This window comes from Neolamprologus multifasciatus, chromosome 17 (genome assembly GCF_963576455.1).
Source record: "Neolamprologus multifasciatus chromosome 17, fNeoMul1.2, whole genome shotgun sequence".
In the NCBI taxonomy this organism is placed as follows: domain Eukaryota; kingdom Metazoa; phylum Chordata; class Actinopteri; order Cichliformes; family Cichlidae; genus Neolamprologus; species Neolamprologus multifasciatus.
This window is the reverse complement of record NC_140455.1, coordinates 12,321,003-12,335,681: the sequence shown is the minus strand read 5'-3', so window position 1 is coordinate 12,335,681 and position 14,679 is coordinate 12,321,003. Positions and strand designations below refer to the sequence as shown.

Sequence of the window (14,679 nt, the reverse complement as noted above, 5' to 3'; positions counted from 1 at the left end):
GTCTGAGCGCAGGCTGCAGGTCTTAAATAATGGCAGAGCAGATTTTTAGCAGGCTTCTGTTAACATGACCTCTCATGGATCAGCATGTTATTAATCTGAATAGAAATCAGCTGAGCATGTCTGCTTTGATACTGGCTTTGCTGTGTGTTTAGAAGTGGGGTGAAGCCATACACTGTATATAAAAGATGGACCTCCAGTTGTTTGGTAATGCTTTATTGTGAAATTTCAAGCCGATCACTTTAGTCATCACCACGTTGTTGTTTTGAGAATGGACGTGACAATCAAGAGATTTATGTGACTGTGAACTGAGGACATATGCATGAGAGCCCAGGGCTGTTTTTATCCAGACTTCTCTTTGAAACCAGGAGTTGCCCCCTGCTGGCCATTATAAAGAATGCGGAATACATTGGCTTTACTGTTCAGATCTGGAATCTGCTTCTTCTTTTTTTTTTAGAGCTAACAAGTGGAGTGAAGTAAATACAAACTATGGTTTTCAGTGATATTGACAGCACACGCAGTCATTGTGAGATATACTCGTTCATGAAAAGGAGGTCATTAAGTGAATGTTTCCAAGATGTCTGGGTTATTGTCCCATGAAGACCAAGTGTGCGACTGAGTGTCTCACATGTTTTCAATTCAATGTCAGGATAGAAGCTTTGCAAATTGTAAAGAAAAGAAAAGACATGAACAAGAAGCGCAGAAAAGAGAAACTATGACGCTCCACCCAAAAGAGATGTCAGGGACTTTGGCTTAGATCCGCTCGATATTGTCGTTAGTCCCAGCCATGGTGCAAGTTAACTGAACGATGTCTTTCTGCAGCGTTCATTTGACTGCTTTTACAACCAAGAAACTCAACACGTCAACAAGAGCTTTTCCACATCCTGTTAACGCCAATGTACAGCAATTAGCTGCAGTTAAGCCGGGTTGCAGCAGGGGGTACTCGTGAGATATTCCTAAATACAAAGATGCAAATAGAGGTGTATGGCTATAATCTGTTTTTGGTTCTCAAAAATACAGAATTGATCAGTTGTACAAACTGGCCCCATGTGGCCTGTCTTGGGTGTACCCTGCCTCTTGTCCTAGCTGGTATAGGCTCCAGCCCTCCTCGCGACTCTGAATCGATAAGCGGAAGAGAATGGAAATAAAACACTTGTTTCTGGTTTTTCTGACTTCTGAAGTCAGTTTTGTCCGTAAAATGCTGGTATTGTGTTGTATATACATGCTGATTGGTTAAGGTTTTACAACGAGAACTCCTCTGATGATAACAGTTTAAAAACGTAGCTGAACCGCAACAGAAGCCTCCACATGTGTATTAGAAGCAGCTGTGTGAGGTGATTTGAAGCTGCTGCTACAATCCAATCAAGATGGTGGATGCTGTGCCTTATAGTGCTCTAATAGTCCTAATACTTACAGAAGGGTGTTTTCCTACAACTGAAACCTATAAAAAATGGAACTGTATCAAATATTGTCTCAATGCCTGAAACATGCTGAATTTAAATTTCCAGAAGAAAAAATCTTTACTCCACCACATTGACATTTTTGGGTTTGAGCTTCTTTGGGCCCAATGCCTTCTGGAGTACTGCGTAAACACCCCTATGATATTAAAAGAATGAGTGGGAATTATGAGTTATAGCATAATCATAGACATTTTTGATGCCAGAAGAATCGCAGTGGACAGATACAGATGTCTAACTTCAGTCCCTAAAAGATTCAGCTCCAAAGGTTTCAGCACTATTTTGTACAGTTTGTCTTCATAAGCAGTTATAGATTTCAAGAGGCTTTTCTTTAAAAAAGACTCCCCCCTTTAAGCCCGACAAAATATACTCTCAGAATCCATATGGGGTTTTCCTTTTCTGTTTTATAGGAAGCATTCTTTCCTTTTTCATCCTTTGCCTTTTAATGGACTTTATTTGAGGAAAGTGACACACTTAAAAATTACCATAAAGCATCAACATTACACTACATATGGAAATATTCCAGATTTTATATGTGATATGACAAAAAAAACCTCTTTTACTTGATTACAGAACTTACTGTGTGTTGGATCAGTAAGACCTCAGAATGGTTAATCCCTGTGAGACATCTGAAATGTTACAGCCCTTTGAAACCACTCCTTTCACGGGAAGCTTTGTTGCATATCAATTTCCTTCTTGCTCTCTCCCCCCTCATTTCCTGCCATCTTTCTACTGTTGTTCATGTAACGAAAGGCCCACATTAATCCTTGAGCGAGCTTGAGTATTTCACGCAATTTCATGGGTGTGTAATCAGATATCTGTCAAATGTCAACCTCAAGGTAAAGTCAGGGGATGGACTGAGAGGGAAATATGAATACGTGTACGAGACCCCTTATCTGATGTTGGCTTGAATGAATGAAGCAACATCTTTGACCCTCTGGAGAGGAAAACTTTGCACCAAAGTTATTGGAATTCATCCTTAAGAGACGCTGAATATTTTGTGATTGCTCAGATATTTCCACTACCATAAACTTCATGGTAGCTGTAGAGGACAAGTCCCAAATTCACCAAAATGAGTAGGTTTCAACCTCTGGTGATTGTACACGTCTGTATAGGATTTTAGAGAAACTCGTGGAATAATTGTTGCAATATTAAACTGAAGCGGTGTGCCAGCACAACAACACAGCCAACCACAGAGAGACAGACTTGCATGTGGCTACAAAGACCTGTGGCTAAAGACACAAAGGTCTTGTGGTTTCGGCTTCTCAAATGTGATGATTTTCTCAGTTATTTCGCCATAAATGAGATAGTTTGAGGTTTTAGACTGTTTCACACACAACAACGTGTTTCCCCACTATTAAGAGGCAATTTAATAAGCAAACTAATAATTAAGTAAATTTAAAAAGTAAGTATTAAGTTGGAGCCCAAAAAGGGCTTTCGATAAAGTGATGGCTTGATGCGCAAACCTTCCTCAAACCCGAAAGACTCCTCTTCTTCTTGTTAAAAAGACAATTTTATTGTGAAACCCAATCTCCCACCCCCTCCACCCACACACACACACAGACGCGCACTCTCTCAGCTCTGATCAAGGTGTATTTTTAATGTATCATCATGGTTTCTAATGTGTGAGCTGTTTTGTTTATCAATGGTTTTGAGTTTTCGGTGCCGATGAGCTGTTCCACCTAGTTCTCTGAGGCAGGCAGCAGGCAGATTTTTGTAAACGCCTCCACTCTCCCCTGCCTGTCTCTGTGCCACACACACACGCACGCACACACACATACTGAACCACACAGAGGAACACAAGACAAAGCCGGGCTAAAAATACCTCGATCGGCTCAGAGCGATGCACTGAAGATGTAGCCAGATTTACTGGAAATGAACAGAGCGAGTTAGAATTAAGAGGATGTCCACTGAGAAGCACAAAATTAGACATAAATGGGGGAATTCTGAAATCGAAGATGAAATTAGGTTTAAAAGCACTAATCTGTTATTAGAAAATATTAGAACGGGTATTTGAAAAGTACGACTTGTTTTTAGGAAACAGAAAATTGTGGGGATTTTTTTTTTTGCCACACTGGTTTGCAACTCTTGGGCACAAACGTGTAACACTGGCTTGAGGTTGTCACAGATATTAGTGGAAATAGAGACTGAATTTGATCTGAATGGATACACACAGAGAAAGAATCCTGATTGCAATCTTGGTTTTAAGACAGCTGCCCTCTCATTTACAGCAGGAACACACAGATAATTGATTTTGAGCTTCATTCAAAGGTGCTCCTAGCAGGGTGCTGACAGCTCAGCAGATAGTGATAGCTGGGCCATCGGATCTGTTCTGGCCTTCAGCCATCTTTGTCTGGTTGCTATGTGCCTATCCATGGTCCCATGACCAAAGCCTGGTCTAAATATAAACATGTGCTAAGGTCACATTCTGAGGAAAACGTGCTCTCAATGAAGTGGCACTCTGGGAGACGGACGAGCTGAGGTCTTCATGACAGTTTTGAGTTAAACTAAAAAGTTGTCAGGGTTCCTTTGAACCGAGTAGCAGTTAGTGACTAGAGACGGTTAAGTTGCTGCTTTAAGCGTCTCCCTAAAGGAATCACTTTCCAGTTATGACTTCAAATTCCTCTTAAATTCAGTGTGCTTATCTACACACCTTTGGCGGAGATGGGCAACGGAATAAACAAGGTACAGTATCAACAACGATATCTAGGAAATCAAACCTTCAGAGCCTGCCATGATATTTTTCTAAAAAAGAAAAAAACAACAACCCCAAGATCTTGTTTTTTCTTTAACTTCTGCATTTTCCATTTTACACAATTTCAAACTGTTTTTAGGTCCTGCCTGATCTTTATCTTGGAAATATCAAAGGTAGGCTGCGGTGCCTTTTGTCATGTGTGTAAAAAAATTGATTTATTTTCCGGATAATGTAGTAGTAGTTTGTTTCAGTTCCTCATACGGAGGGGCATGTGGTGAGATGCTACACTGAGCTCAGTTTCTATAGAGTCGAGAGGTCACAGTGTAAAGCTGAGCTATTGAAATATTGCATTTTAACAAAAAAAAAAAAGTGTGTTTTTTACCCTCTGAGTAGGTATAAATCTGCCAGCAGCTGGGGGAAACATTACTTTGAGCGCTGATGTGAATATTTGAGTGGTGGTGTGGGAGGGGATGCCCCATGGCGCGGGGGTGTCCCTTGGTGTGAACTACATTCCACACGTTTCCATAAAGCACCAAATGCAATTGTTGGGCTGCTTTTTTTAATCTTTGCACACATTAAGAATCATGACTACACAGGAAACGTCTTAAAATGCAGACAGCTCTTTTTTAGAAATAAAGTATGTTCAAGGAATTGCTGTCAAATAGGAAATGTGACACCTTTTTAATCTTAAGCAGGCCTTTGATCTTCATTCATCCACATGACTTAGCACATATAAAGCGAGCGAGAGCTTTTGGTTGCGAAAGTTCCATCAATGCCACTTTTGGATATTTACAGGCGTTACTGCTGTTCTACTCTTATTACTCTGAGCTAGTCTGTACTCTGCTCAGCTTCGCTAGTCTGCTAAACTAAGCTGTTAGTTTCTTCAATGTTCATCACATCTTCTATGTTTTTGCTTAATCCCACATCTTTAGTCCCAATCTCATCAGCATCAACACTACTAAAGGCTTGATCTCTGAATTTATAACAACCTGACTTTATAAAAGAAGTAAAGGTAGCCATGATGACAACACTTAAATTTAGCACTTTAGAAATCAGAAGAGATTTGGAAACATTTCTCTCCTTGAGAACTAATATTTAACAATGGGAAAAAAAAGAAAAACTTCATCTTTCACGAAGGAAGCTGACGGATTTGAATAGGAGGATGCAGGTTTTAGGCCAGCACCTAGAAACCTTGAGTGGTACTGAACCTCTAAGCCCTAAGCAAAAAATCATCTCTCGTCACTTCACTGTTATATCAGCAGCCTGACACTCAACAAAACTATTTAAACTATTTATCTCATGACCCACTGCAGCACTCGTTGCATAACAGTGAAGCTGCGGTCATCCAGTGATTTAGGGTTGTATTTCCTCTGCAAGTGTTCTGTGCACTGATGCCACTCACACTGTTTTCTTACTGTATGATGGAATTGGTTGGTTGTGTCCTACAGTTAATAAGAGTTCCAATGACAAAACATTTAATTACTGAATGAATTTAGCTTTAAGGAGGTTTCAGTGCAAACTCATCTTGCTCTTGTATAGGTGGCCCCAATCAGCATCCTGCAAACTTACAAAGCATATGAGAAAAAAATGCTCAAGGCACATCTGTCCAAGGTAGAAAACATTTGGCTTCCTTTCAAAGAACAAAATTTGATTAGAACAATTACTGTTTCTTGCTTTTGGGCCAAGCTGTTGGACTGTTTTAGAAACACTGGTTTTCCGGTTTTTCTTTCAGTTCAAAACCAGAGCAAAACTTTGAAATCTTAAGGCCACATTTGCTTGGAAGTCACTTCAGGAGGGGGGGTTGTTGTTGGGCAGAAGATGCTTTATTTAGTTTGGAGCTCACACGGTGTGATTGGTGATTGGATGCAGGGTGTATTGTGTATTTCTCGATTTTCTTCGCGTTCCACAGATGCTCGCGACAGGGAGCTGCTGGCTCAGCACAACATCACCCACATCCTGTCCATCCATGATACAGCTGCGCCCGTTCTGGAGGTGAGGCCTTTTTTAATGTCTTGCATCAGATTGCACGACCCCCTGACCTCAACATTAACCCAACCATAAAGTACATAAGCTCCTCTGAGCACGACTGTGGTTGCTGTGTCCCCCTGCTGATTAATACTCATTCTGAAACTGTGAGATATTGTTGTCAGCCCAGAGCCTCTTTCCCACCTTAATATGTTTACAGAGCTGCTTCAAATATAGTTATTACCTTAACAAGTTTATGAAAAAAAAGGACAAGTTTGACATAAATGCTTTGAAATGATCCACTGCATACAGACACAGTTAATAGCAATAAATCGTTCCATTTCTAATCTTCTGAGGTCACCTTGTGTTTTTAAAGGCTGAATGATCATCAGATCATTCATGATCAACATCAGATCTTTATCAAAGGCTATTGAAAGAGACCACTTCAATTAGTGTGAAAGTCACATGTGTCTTCTTTCTTCTTTTTTTAAATTCAGTCATAAGACCTGGAATTCACCAGTTCTCACCAGAGAAGCAATTTTCTAATTGACTGTGGGTCCTCGATATTGTGTGGGATTCTAGTATATATATGAAAATCTGAATGCTGTTTTCAGTTGATGCAGCTGTGAGGCAGATGCAAGCCAAGGTTAGTGGATGTTGCACAGTATTGTTCACACGAGATGCTTTTAGCTCAGCAGCTTGAGGTCCAGAAAGTCTTGAAAGTGGAACTTTGCAAAAAAAAGTTTCTGGCTTTTCAGTGCTGCATTTAGATGTGGCAATTTGTGTATGAAACAGCAGGAAAGGTGTTTTTGTGTGTGTTTGTGTGTGTGTTAGTGAATGTGAGGAGCTGATAGATTGAAGCATAAAATATGTGTGAAGATGTAAGTTTTACTGAACAAATAGTTTTATTTTTGAGTTTTTTCTGAGGTATCTTTCTGTAAATACACAATACCTTTAGTCCGAGTTTATGAAATGATGCACACTTTTGATGTGTACAAGCCTGTAATTATTTACAGATTGAATGATTTGACTTTAAGTCTGCTGATCTCATCTGAGCCCATTAAATACATTACGCCCTCCCGTCGGCTTCGTACTGGGACTCGTCTCTTGAAAATCTTGAATCCGCTTGCCATCTTCAGTGTCCGCTTTCACAACTTTCATCTTTTCTTGTTGAAAGCGAACATGAAAAGCGCTCCGCGATTTCTCTACACTTTCTCCATCCATGTTAGCATGTTTCATTGAACAGTGAAGAGAAACAGCAACTTGTATTACAGTATCACTACTCAAACTGGTCAACCACCAAAACTTTTACAAGGTTTTGGGCCTGAAGTGAAGTCTGGCCCTACGGACTCATTCTGAACTGCGATGACAGTTATTCAGTTGCTTTTTTAAAACATACAAAATCATGTGTGATGCAACTTTTTGAGTTTTGAGGCAAAAACGATGACTCAGGTCTGTTTTAGACCAAGTGGCCAGATGGGATGGGTTATTTGCATACCTAACAGTCAAACCGCGGACTGATTGATTTCTTGGAAGACAGCGTGATGGTTCCTGAGAGAGGAAGGTAGAATTTGCAACGATGATGTGGTCTGCGCATTTACATCTGGCCAAGTCTCTAAATGTGCCATTTACTGTATATGAACCTAATTATCATACTGCAAAATAAAAGGTCGTCTTTTGGAACTAATTCCAAGCCCCAAATATTCCTTTTGCAAGTAAAGTAAATAAATGTCTGCATTTATCCACAATTTTCATATATTTTGACTTAGAGTGTAGTCATGATTTTACAAACAGTACCACTGAGTCAAGGCCATGATGAGCTATAAGAGTGATAGTGTGAAGATATGAGGACTTCTCGGTAACCGTTTGCATAATCTGACTCTATCAGAAATAATAATTTAGCCTTCATGAACCTTAGGCACGTCTTTAATATGGGCACTTTCATTGGTATTTATAAATGTGTCTGCATTTGTCGGGGCTCTGTGCGTGCAATCTCACCTGTCTGGAGCACTTCCAGGACTCGGTCTGTCCCAGAGGGCTCAGGGGTTTTTGCAGTGGTGCAGTCATACCAGGACGAGGTGGTTTCTGTCCACTGCATGTACCATCAGCTGCCAGGTGCACAACACAGTACACACACACACACACACAAGCACAGAGACAAACACAAGCAAACATCGTTATGTCGTGACCTACCACATGGGCAGGGCCAGAGGGGCAAGGTTTCAGGGGCTGTCCCATAGGAAGTGAGAAACAAGAAGTGAGTTTAGTTCCAGTTTTCAAACAAATGACCCCTGCTCAATAGTTGAGCACTTGCCTTTTCCTATCACGTTAACTTTTGCCACTAAAGTATTCACTTCTTTAATGAAGCTGCTCCCTCTCCCACAGGGCATCACATACCTTTGTATATCTGCAGCTGACCATTCCAAGCAAAACCTGTGAGTACTTGAATAAATGTTGAATATATATAAAACATGCATATATGTATGATCTCTTTGCCCCATTTCTATAAATAAAAGAAATGAATTACAGCTTGCAAAATAGAAAATTTATCCAAATGTATCCTTTTTTAAAAAGGTTGGTTTAAATAATTAAACACATGATCTCTTTACCGACTACAAACTAAACTGTACAGCTATGGTAAATGTAAAAAAAATAATAATCCAGTTTTAAGGTTAAAGGCATGATCCTCACTATGTTGTATATCTTGTGAATGTGAATCATTTCACCAGGATTAAGTACTTCAGAGACAGCATCATGTTCATCCATGAATCCCGACTGAAAGGAGAAGGCTGCCTCGTGCACTGGTGAGTGGAACGCCTCAGTCCTGTTTTACATGTCATCTGAAACGATACTTGGTTAAATTAAAAAACATTCAGTTACGATATATGGTAGACTATATTACGTATTTTGACATAGAGATGTGGTAAAAAGTTTCAACATTAAGATCTAAAAGATTTTTCTTCATAATCATGAGAATTTGCTCCGGGTTCCATCGCAGACCGGAGGTCCTCATATTTTATCGACCCCGTTCTCATTTTCAACCACATCACTAGCACCAAAAAGAAGCTGTCTGCCAAAAATTTTGGTTAAAGCTTTCATTGCACATTTCATTACCTTTCATCTTTTCTCATATCAAACATGCAAAATCAGGCATTTAACCACAGCTTTGGGACAGAAGGGGTTTCACTTCTTTGTACACTAAAGCAGAGAATCTGAATATGAGGTGATTATCTTGCTCTGAGCTGTGAAGGCCTGTGTTCTCAGCATGGCAGGAGTGTCCCGCAGCGTGACTCTAGTGGTGGCCTACATCATGACGGTGACGGGTCACGGATGGGTAGAGTCCCTGGCAGCGGTTCGGTCAGTCAGGCCGTGTGCGGGGCCCAACCTCGGCTTCCTGCGGCAGCTGGAGGAGTTTGAAAACACAGAACTAACAGAAGTGAGTCATCATAATTAATTTCACTTTTGATTATTCATTTAAAAAAAATCTGTTATGTTGGGACAGCTGAAAACGGTTATGTGGATTAAAAGATGCAAAACATTTGGACAGATGAGTGTGTGGGTTTAATTTGTGAGTTCAGGTACAGCCTGGTCTCAATATACCGCTCATCAAAGCATTCTTTGTCTAAAAGCTGGAGGCTATGACATGAGAAATTGCAAAAAAAACTAAACAAAACAAAAACCTGACATTTTCATACAACAGTGTGAAGTACTCCCTTCAAAAGCCAAACCAGTCTGGTTTATATGGGTGTTAGTAAAGCTCCTAAATGAGGATGTGTGTGAGAAGTACATATCTGAGAAACAGATGCTTCACATGTACTTTTCCTTATGCTCTTACTTGGACCATTTAACCCTCTCTTCTTGTTAGAGCTGGCACCGTTTTGTGATGAGAGCAGTGCATGCCGCTGTTTGAAGACTACTCATCCTATTCGACTGCTGGACGATTACTCTGCTGCTGTCCTGCATGGAATGACTTTCATGTCACATGACATGGGCCCAAAAGCATTTCCCACATGGACAGTTATTGGAAAAGGAGCAGTTGTAGTATCCAGTCCAAAAACAAATATAGAACAGCTGCAGAACTGTATTATAAAATGATATCTGTGTATAAGGATGTCAGATGTGTTCGGATAAGTTTTAAAAGTGCTCAATCTAAACTTCTTCAGCTTGACAAGGATCCAGGCCACATGTGCCTAAAACTCCAGCTTACAGTGGGGGAAACAATGAAATAACTGACCCCCTGCTGGTTTAGTTTATTCACTTTCACTGAGTGAAATAAGTGTCAAATAATTACTTCCCCTGCTGTATGTGCACTGTGAGCAGTCTTAAAAAAAAAAGTCTAAATCAGGTGTGTAATAAATGTAGCATTTTTGAACATTTAGGAGGCTGCTCATCACATGCTTGTTTTCTGCTTTTTTCAGTAACCCTGTTTAAGTCAAGATGCTATGAGCCGTGGGCAAAGTCAGCAAAAATGCAGACTTATTGAAAGTGTGCATAAAGGGCACAAAACGTCTGCCGAAAAGCTCTCATAAACTTGTCAGTGGGACTGGGCCCTGCTACGACTGATACCTCAGCTCTGTTTTTGGTTATGCTTCGCCTTTTTCAGTTAAGTTTCACAGCAGCCTAAATCAAATTAGCATGCATTCCGTAAACTGCACTGCATTTTGGTGCAGTTATGTTGCTCATTTCACTTTAAAGTCTTTTAAATTTTTTTGTGAAGTACCTTAAATAGCACTAAAATGTGCCGTACATAAAGTTGTATTTAAACATAAACAATGGACACTTTCAGCTCCAATTTAGGGCAATTAAAACAAATTCTTTGAAAACTATAGTTATTTTTGTACTCATCACACCATTTTCAGAGACTCAAAAGTACCTGGACAATTAGCAAAGCAGCAGATTTCAGTGGATGTGAGGTCTTTAAGAGCTTCCAAATGAACAATCTGCTCAAACCACTTGTTACACTCAAGAACAATAAGAACAGATTAGACATCTGAAAAACTTGCCCAGCCGTAGAAAAAAATTCTTTGGAGAGATGAAACCAGGAGAAGAAAAAGAACAGTTCATGATCCAGAACATACCACATCACATATGGCTGCCAGTTTAAACGGTGGTTAATATCGATGTGACTGTTGATAGAGTTCACTTCACAGTGCAAATGGGTAACGAGCACGCTTTTCAGTTATTAAATACAAAACTGAAGGCAAAGACCTACAAATAACCAGCAGCAGAAGGTGTGGCAGTAGAGACCTAACAGAGCATCTCCAGGGAGATGTCATATCCGTGGGTTCTACACTTCAGGCAGACATGAGCTGCAAAGGCTTTTCATAAAGGTATTTTTAAAAAATCCTTATACTTTAAATTATATTAGTGTCAAGTTATATTTGAGTCTCTGAAAAAAGGGAGGACTGGGTATAAAATGCTTTGTAATTCATAAACAGTTAATATAAAAGCCTTAAATAAAGTCTGCACTTTAATCACATCACACACACAAAAAAACAATAAAAGGCAACGGTGGTAATGAATACTTAGGAATGAATAGTGCTGCTATTACAAACAACTGAAGATGCTCCGCCTCTATGATGAGTTCCCTCAAATGATTAAAATATATTATATATAAAATACATACAAAACAGTGCATTAGTCATGAATAATAATAGCAATTAGCCTAATACTTCATCAGTTCACTAATGCAGGTGTACAAAAGTACATACAGTCTCAAATATTACACAAATAACAGAAAAGGATGAGTCATGATTTAGTTTTTATGATTATAATTATTGCATTTTTAATTAGAAATATCGTTTGTATTTAATGTCTGCGGATTTTTATTACTTTTGGCTTCATTCATGCAGGCATGTACTCTTGAATCCAAATTTATAACATAACGCAGCGTTTCATCTGTAAGCTGTGCAGTGATGCGTGTAAGGCAATCAGCAGCCTGTAAGCTGATTTTATACAGCAGTGAGGTGTTGTTTTAAGTAACTGTCCGATGTAAAACGTGTCCAGTGCCTGTCTTAAACAGAGACATTGTCTTTGACTTGCTCCCCGCAGTATCGAGCTTGGTGGAAGGAGCTGTACGGGAAGAGCACGTTCAGTGATGATGAGGAGATCGAGGCCCTTTTAAACCGGAAATCCAGCACCAGCGATGCCATAACAACCAGCATCACTCCTGCGCTGGCCACAAGCAGCAAATAAAGAAACTCATTTCTGCATCTTCAGTCATTTCTCACCTGAACTTAAGAAGCAGAGGACAGCGGGCTTCTGATTGGCCCTTTAATCCCACAGAGACCGGGTGCACATTTTAAAATCATTTTGCCCCCGACCTCGCACTGCGCCAGGAACACCTGTCTCACAAAAAGTTCAGTGTCGGGATGATAAGTTCAGTCTCGTGTGCGTGGAGTGGCTAAGCAGACATGTGACGGGGGGATTTTATGTCACCGTCTTCAGTTCCCTTCGTCATGTCATGTCCTTGCCTCTAACTGTCAAAACAACATGCAAGGGCAGTCAAGCATGACACCAAGGAAATATATGTACATACAGTCCACAGTGTGAACACATACTCCTCCTGTACACCCCCCCACCCACCCCGCCGTCCCCCGTCAGTTATGTTATGCTGTGTCTTGTACTTGAAAAATGACTATTACTTTCTGAGAGCGTGTGAGAGCTAAAGAACGCTTTATTTTATATTTTACAGTAAAAACAATTATCATATGTGCTGTTTTTAACTATTGTGCTGTTCTTCCTAAATGTAAACTTTTCATTTGATATGTGCACAGTCTGTGGAAATGCAGTTATATATGTAGAGTTTTTATGTTAACGTTTTCATGTTAGTTTGCATTTCGTATTTTGTTTAATTATGCATGCATTGAGATGACATTTAACTCATCATGTGAAAATATTTAGATTGTAATAATGCAACAAAGGAATGTATTAATCTTCTTTTTTTAAAAGTTATTTTAAGCCTTTTAGAAACAAAACGAGGGACTAAAATCCATCTTTGACCTGGTTTCTGGATAAAAGCAGTATTCAGATCCAGGTAAAGGTCATAAATGACTTAAGTAGAAGTTTATCGCACATATTGTGGAGAACAGTATCTCTGCTGACGATGAAATTCTGACATTATTATGACCCCACAGTAATTGAATTACTTCATATAGTGGTCTACATTGTAGCAGTCAGCTCAAAGGTCACCAGATAACTGGTGGTGAGAAAATTCTGCGTCACAGGTCTTTGCCCTTTAAAATATTGCACAATTCTACCTCTTCAAGCCTCTTTCAGTTATTTAAATGACACCAGCTGAAAAGTGGAAACCACTCCTCAGAGGAACTCAGAACTACAATAACCAAGGGGCCCAGAGCTTTTAGTGGGGGTCCACGAGCTAGAAAGTGTTTGTGAATCCTCCCCAAGTGGCTTAACATATAACAGTGCATGGTCACTTTTATACGCTCATTTTTGAATTATTTAAAATCTCAACATGAGAAGTTGTTCAGCTACAGCTGTCGGCTGAATATTGTTGGTTTAAAAGTGCCATATGTGAAATGTAGAGCAGCACTGAGATTACGTGTGATGAAGTGCATCATACATCCACATATGCATTTTTCACACAGTTGTCATTTTAAAGATGAACACTACATAGAAAAAAAAACACTTGACTGATTTCTGTAACCTGGCAACCGGTTATAGATTAGGATTAACTATGGTATAACGCTGATGGGAAGCATTTGCATAATGAGTTCCTTTCAGTTCTCGTGCTGATAAGTAGGTAAAGCTTCAAATAAGTACTTGTACCTATCTAATATTACTTCATAATTCTACTTTCAAAGTTTTATATTTCTACTTTACGACATTAGAACAAAATTGTACTTACTTTTCTGAATTAGAGAGAGAGATTAAGAGATTGATTGATGTCTTTAATGCTCTCCATTAAAGACATCAATCTGAGATGAGCTTAAGCTCTACAATGTACATTATAATGTCGCTTCATGCATCAGTACTGATGGTAAATTCATATATTAATAATAGGCGTGTACAGGTATCAGACTGATATCGGTATCCTGGTTAACGGCCATTATCAGAGGCTGACATTTATCTGTTCCATCACATACAAGTCCCAAGAGTTAAATGTTCAAAACATACAAAAATAAAATCTATTCATAAATATTTAATATGTTCATAAGAATAATTAAAAAACATATGAAAAGTTAAAAATATCCACAAATTTTAAGGATAACTACAGGTTATCAGCCCAGAATGTCAGTTTGTGTATTCCTGATTAATGCTGACAGCATAAGACTGACTTGAACTGCTGCATAACGACTAATGACTCTCTAGGCACGTTTCTCTCTCATATTTCATATAAAATACAAACTGAGTACCTTAAACAGCTGTAGGTTACGCAACACATCAGTATTTGTACTTATCCCAGCAAAGCTGAAAGCAAATAAGGGGGGGGAGTTGTTAGTTTGTAACTAACACACTTTTAGATCTGTCTTATACTCACATCACTGCTTTCACTTAAGTAATGAAAGCACTGATGGATATTTATTGCAGCACTGCAAAACTGCC

The 14,679-nt window shown here is 39.4% G+C and overlaps 1 protein-coding gene across 3 annotated transcripts; it reads left to right on the top strand.

The window, feature by feature from the left end:
• The first annotated feature begins 152 nt into the window (after positions 1 to 152).
• On the top strand, positions 153 to 13,048 carry LOC146499015 (dual specificity protein phosphatase 22-B-like). Of its 3 annotated transcripts, XM_085137334.1 has the most exons (7): positions 153 to 4,139; positions 4,289 to 4,322; positions 6,059 to 6,141; positions 8,500 to 8,549; positions 8,844 to 8,918; positions 9,379 to 9,550; positions 12,166 to 13,048. In XM_085137334.1, the coding sequence occupies exons 1-7, from the start codon at positions 4,119 to 4,121 to the stop codon at positions 12,307 to 12,309; spliced, it is 579 nt and encodes a 192-aa protein (XP_084993460.1). In that variant the 5' UTR covers positions 153 to 4,118; the 3' UTR covers positions 12,310 to 13,048. The 3 variants fall into 3 exon arrangements, 2 of the variants coding, with proteins under 2 accessions (XP_084993460.1, XP_084993459.1); XR_014870108.1 differs by lacking the exons at positions 153 to 4,139; positions 4,289 to 4,322 and adding an exon at positions 9,980 to 10,716 and having other exon boundaries at positions 4,332 to 6,141; positions 12,166 to 12,274; XM_085137333.1 differs by lacking the exons at positions 153 to 4,139; positions 4,289 to 4,322 and having other exon boundaries at positions 4,332 to 6,141.
• Positions 13,049 to 14,679: the final 1,631 nt, after the last annotated feature.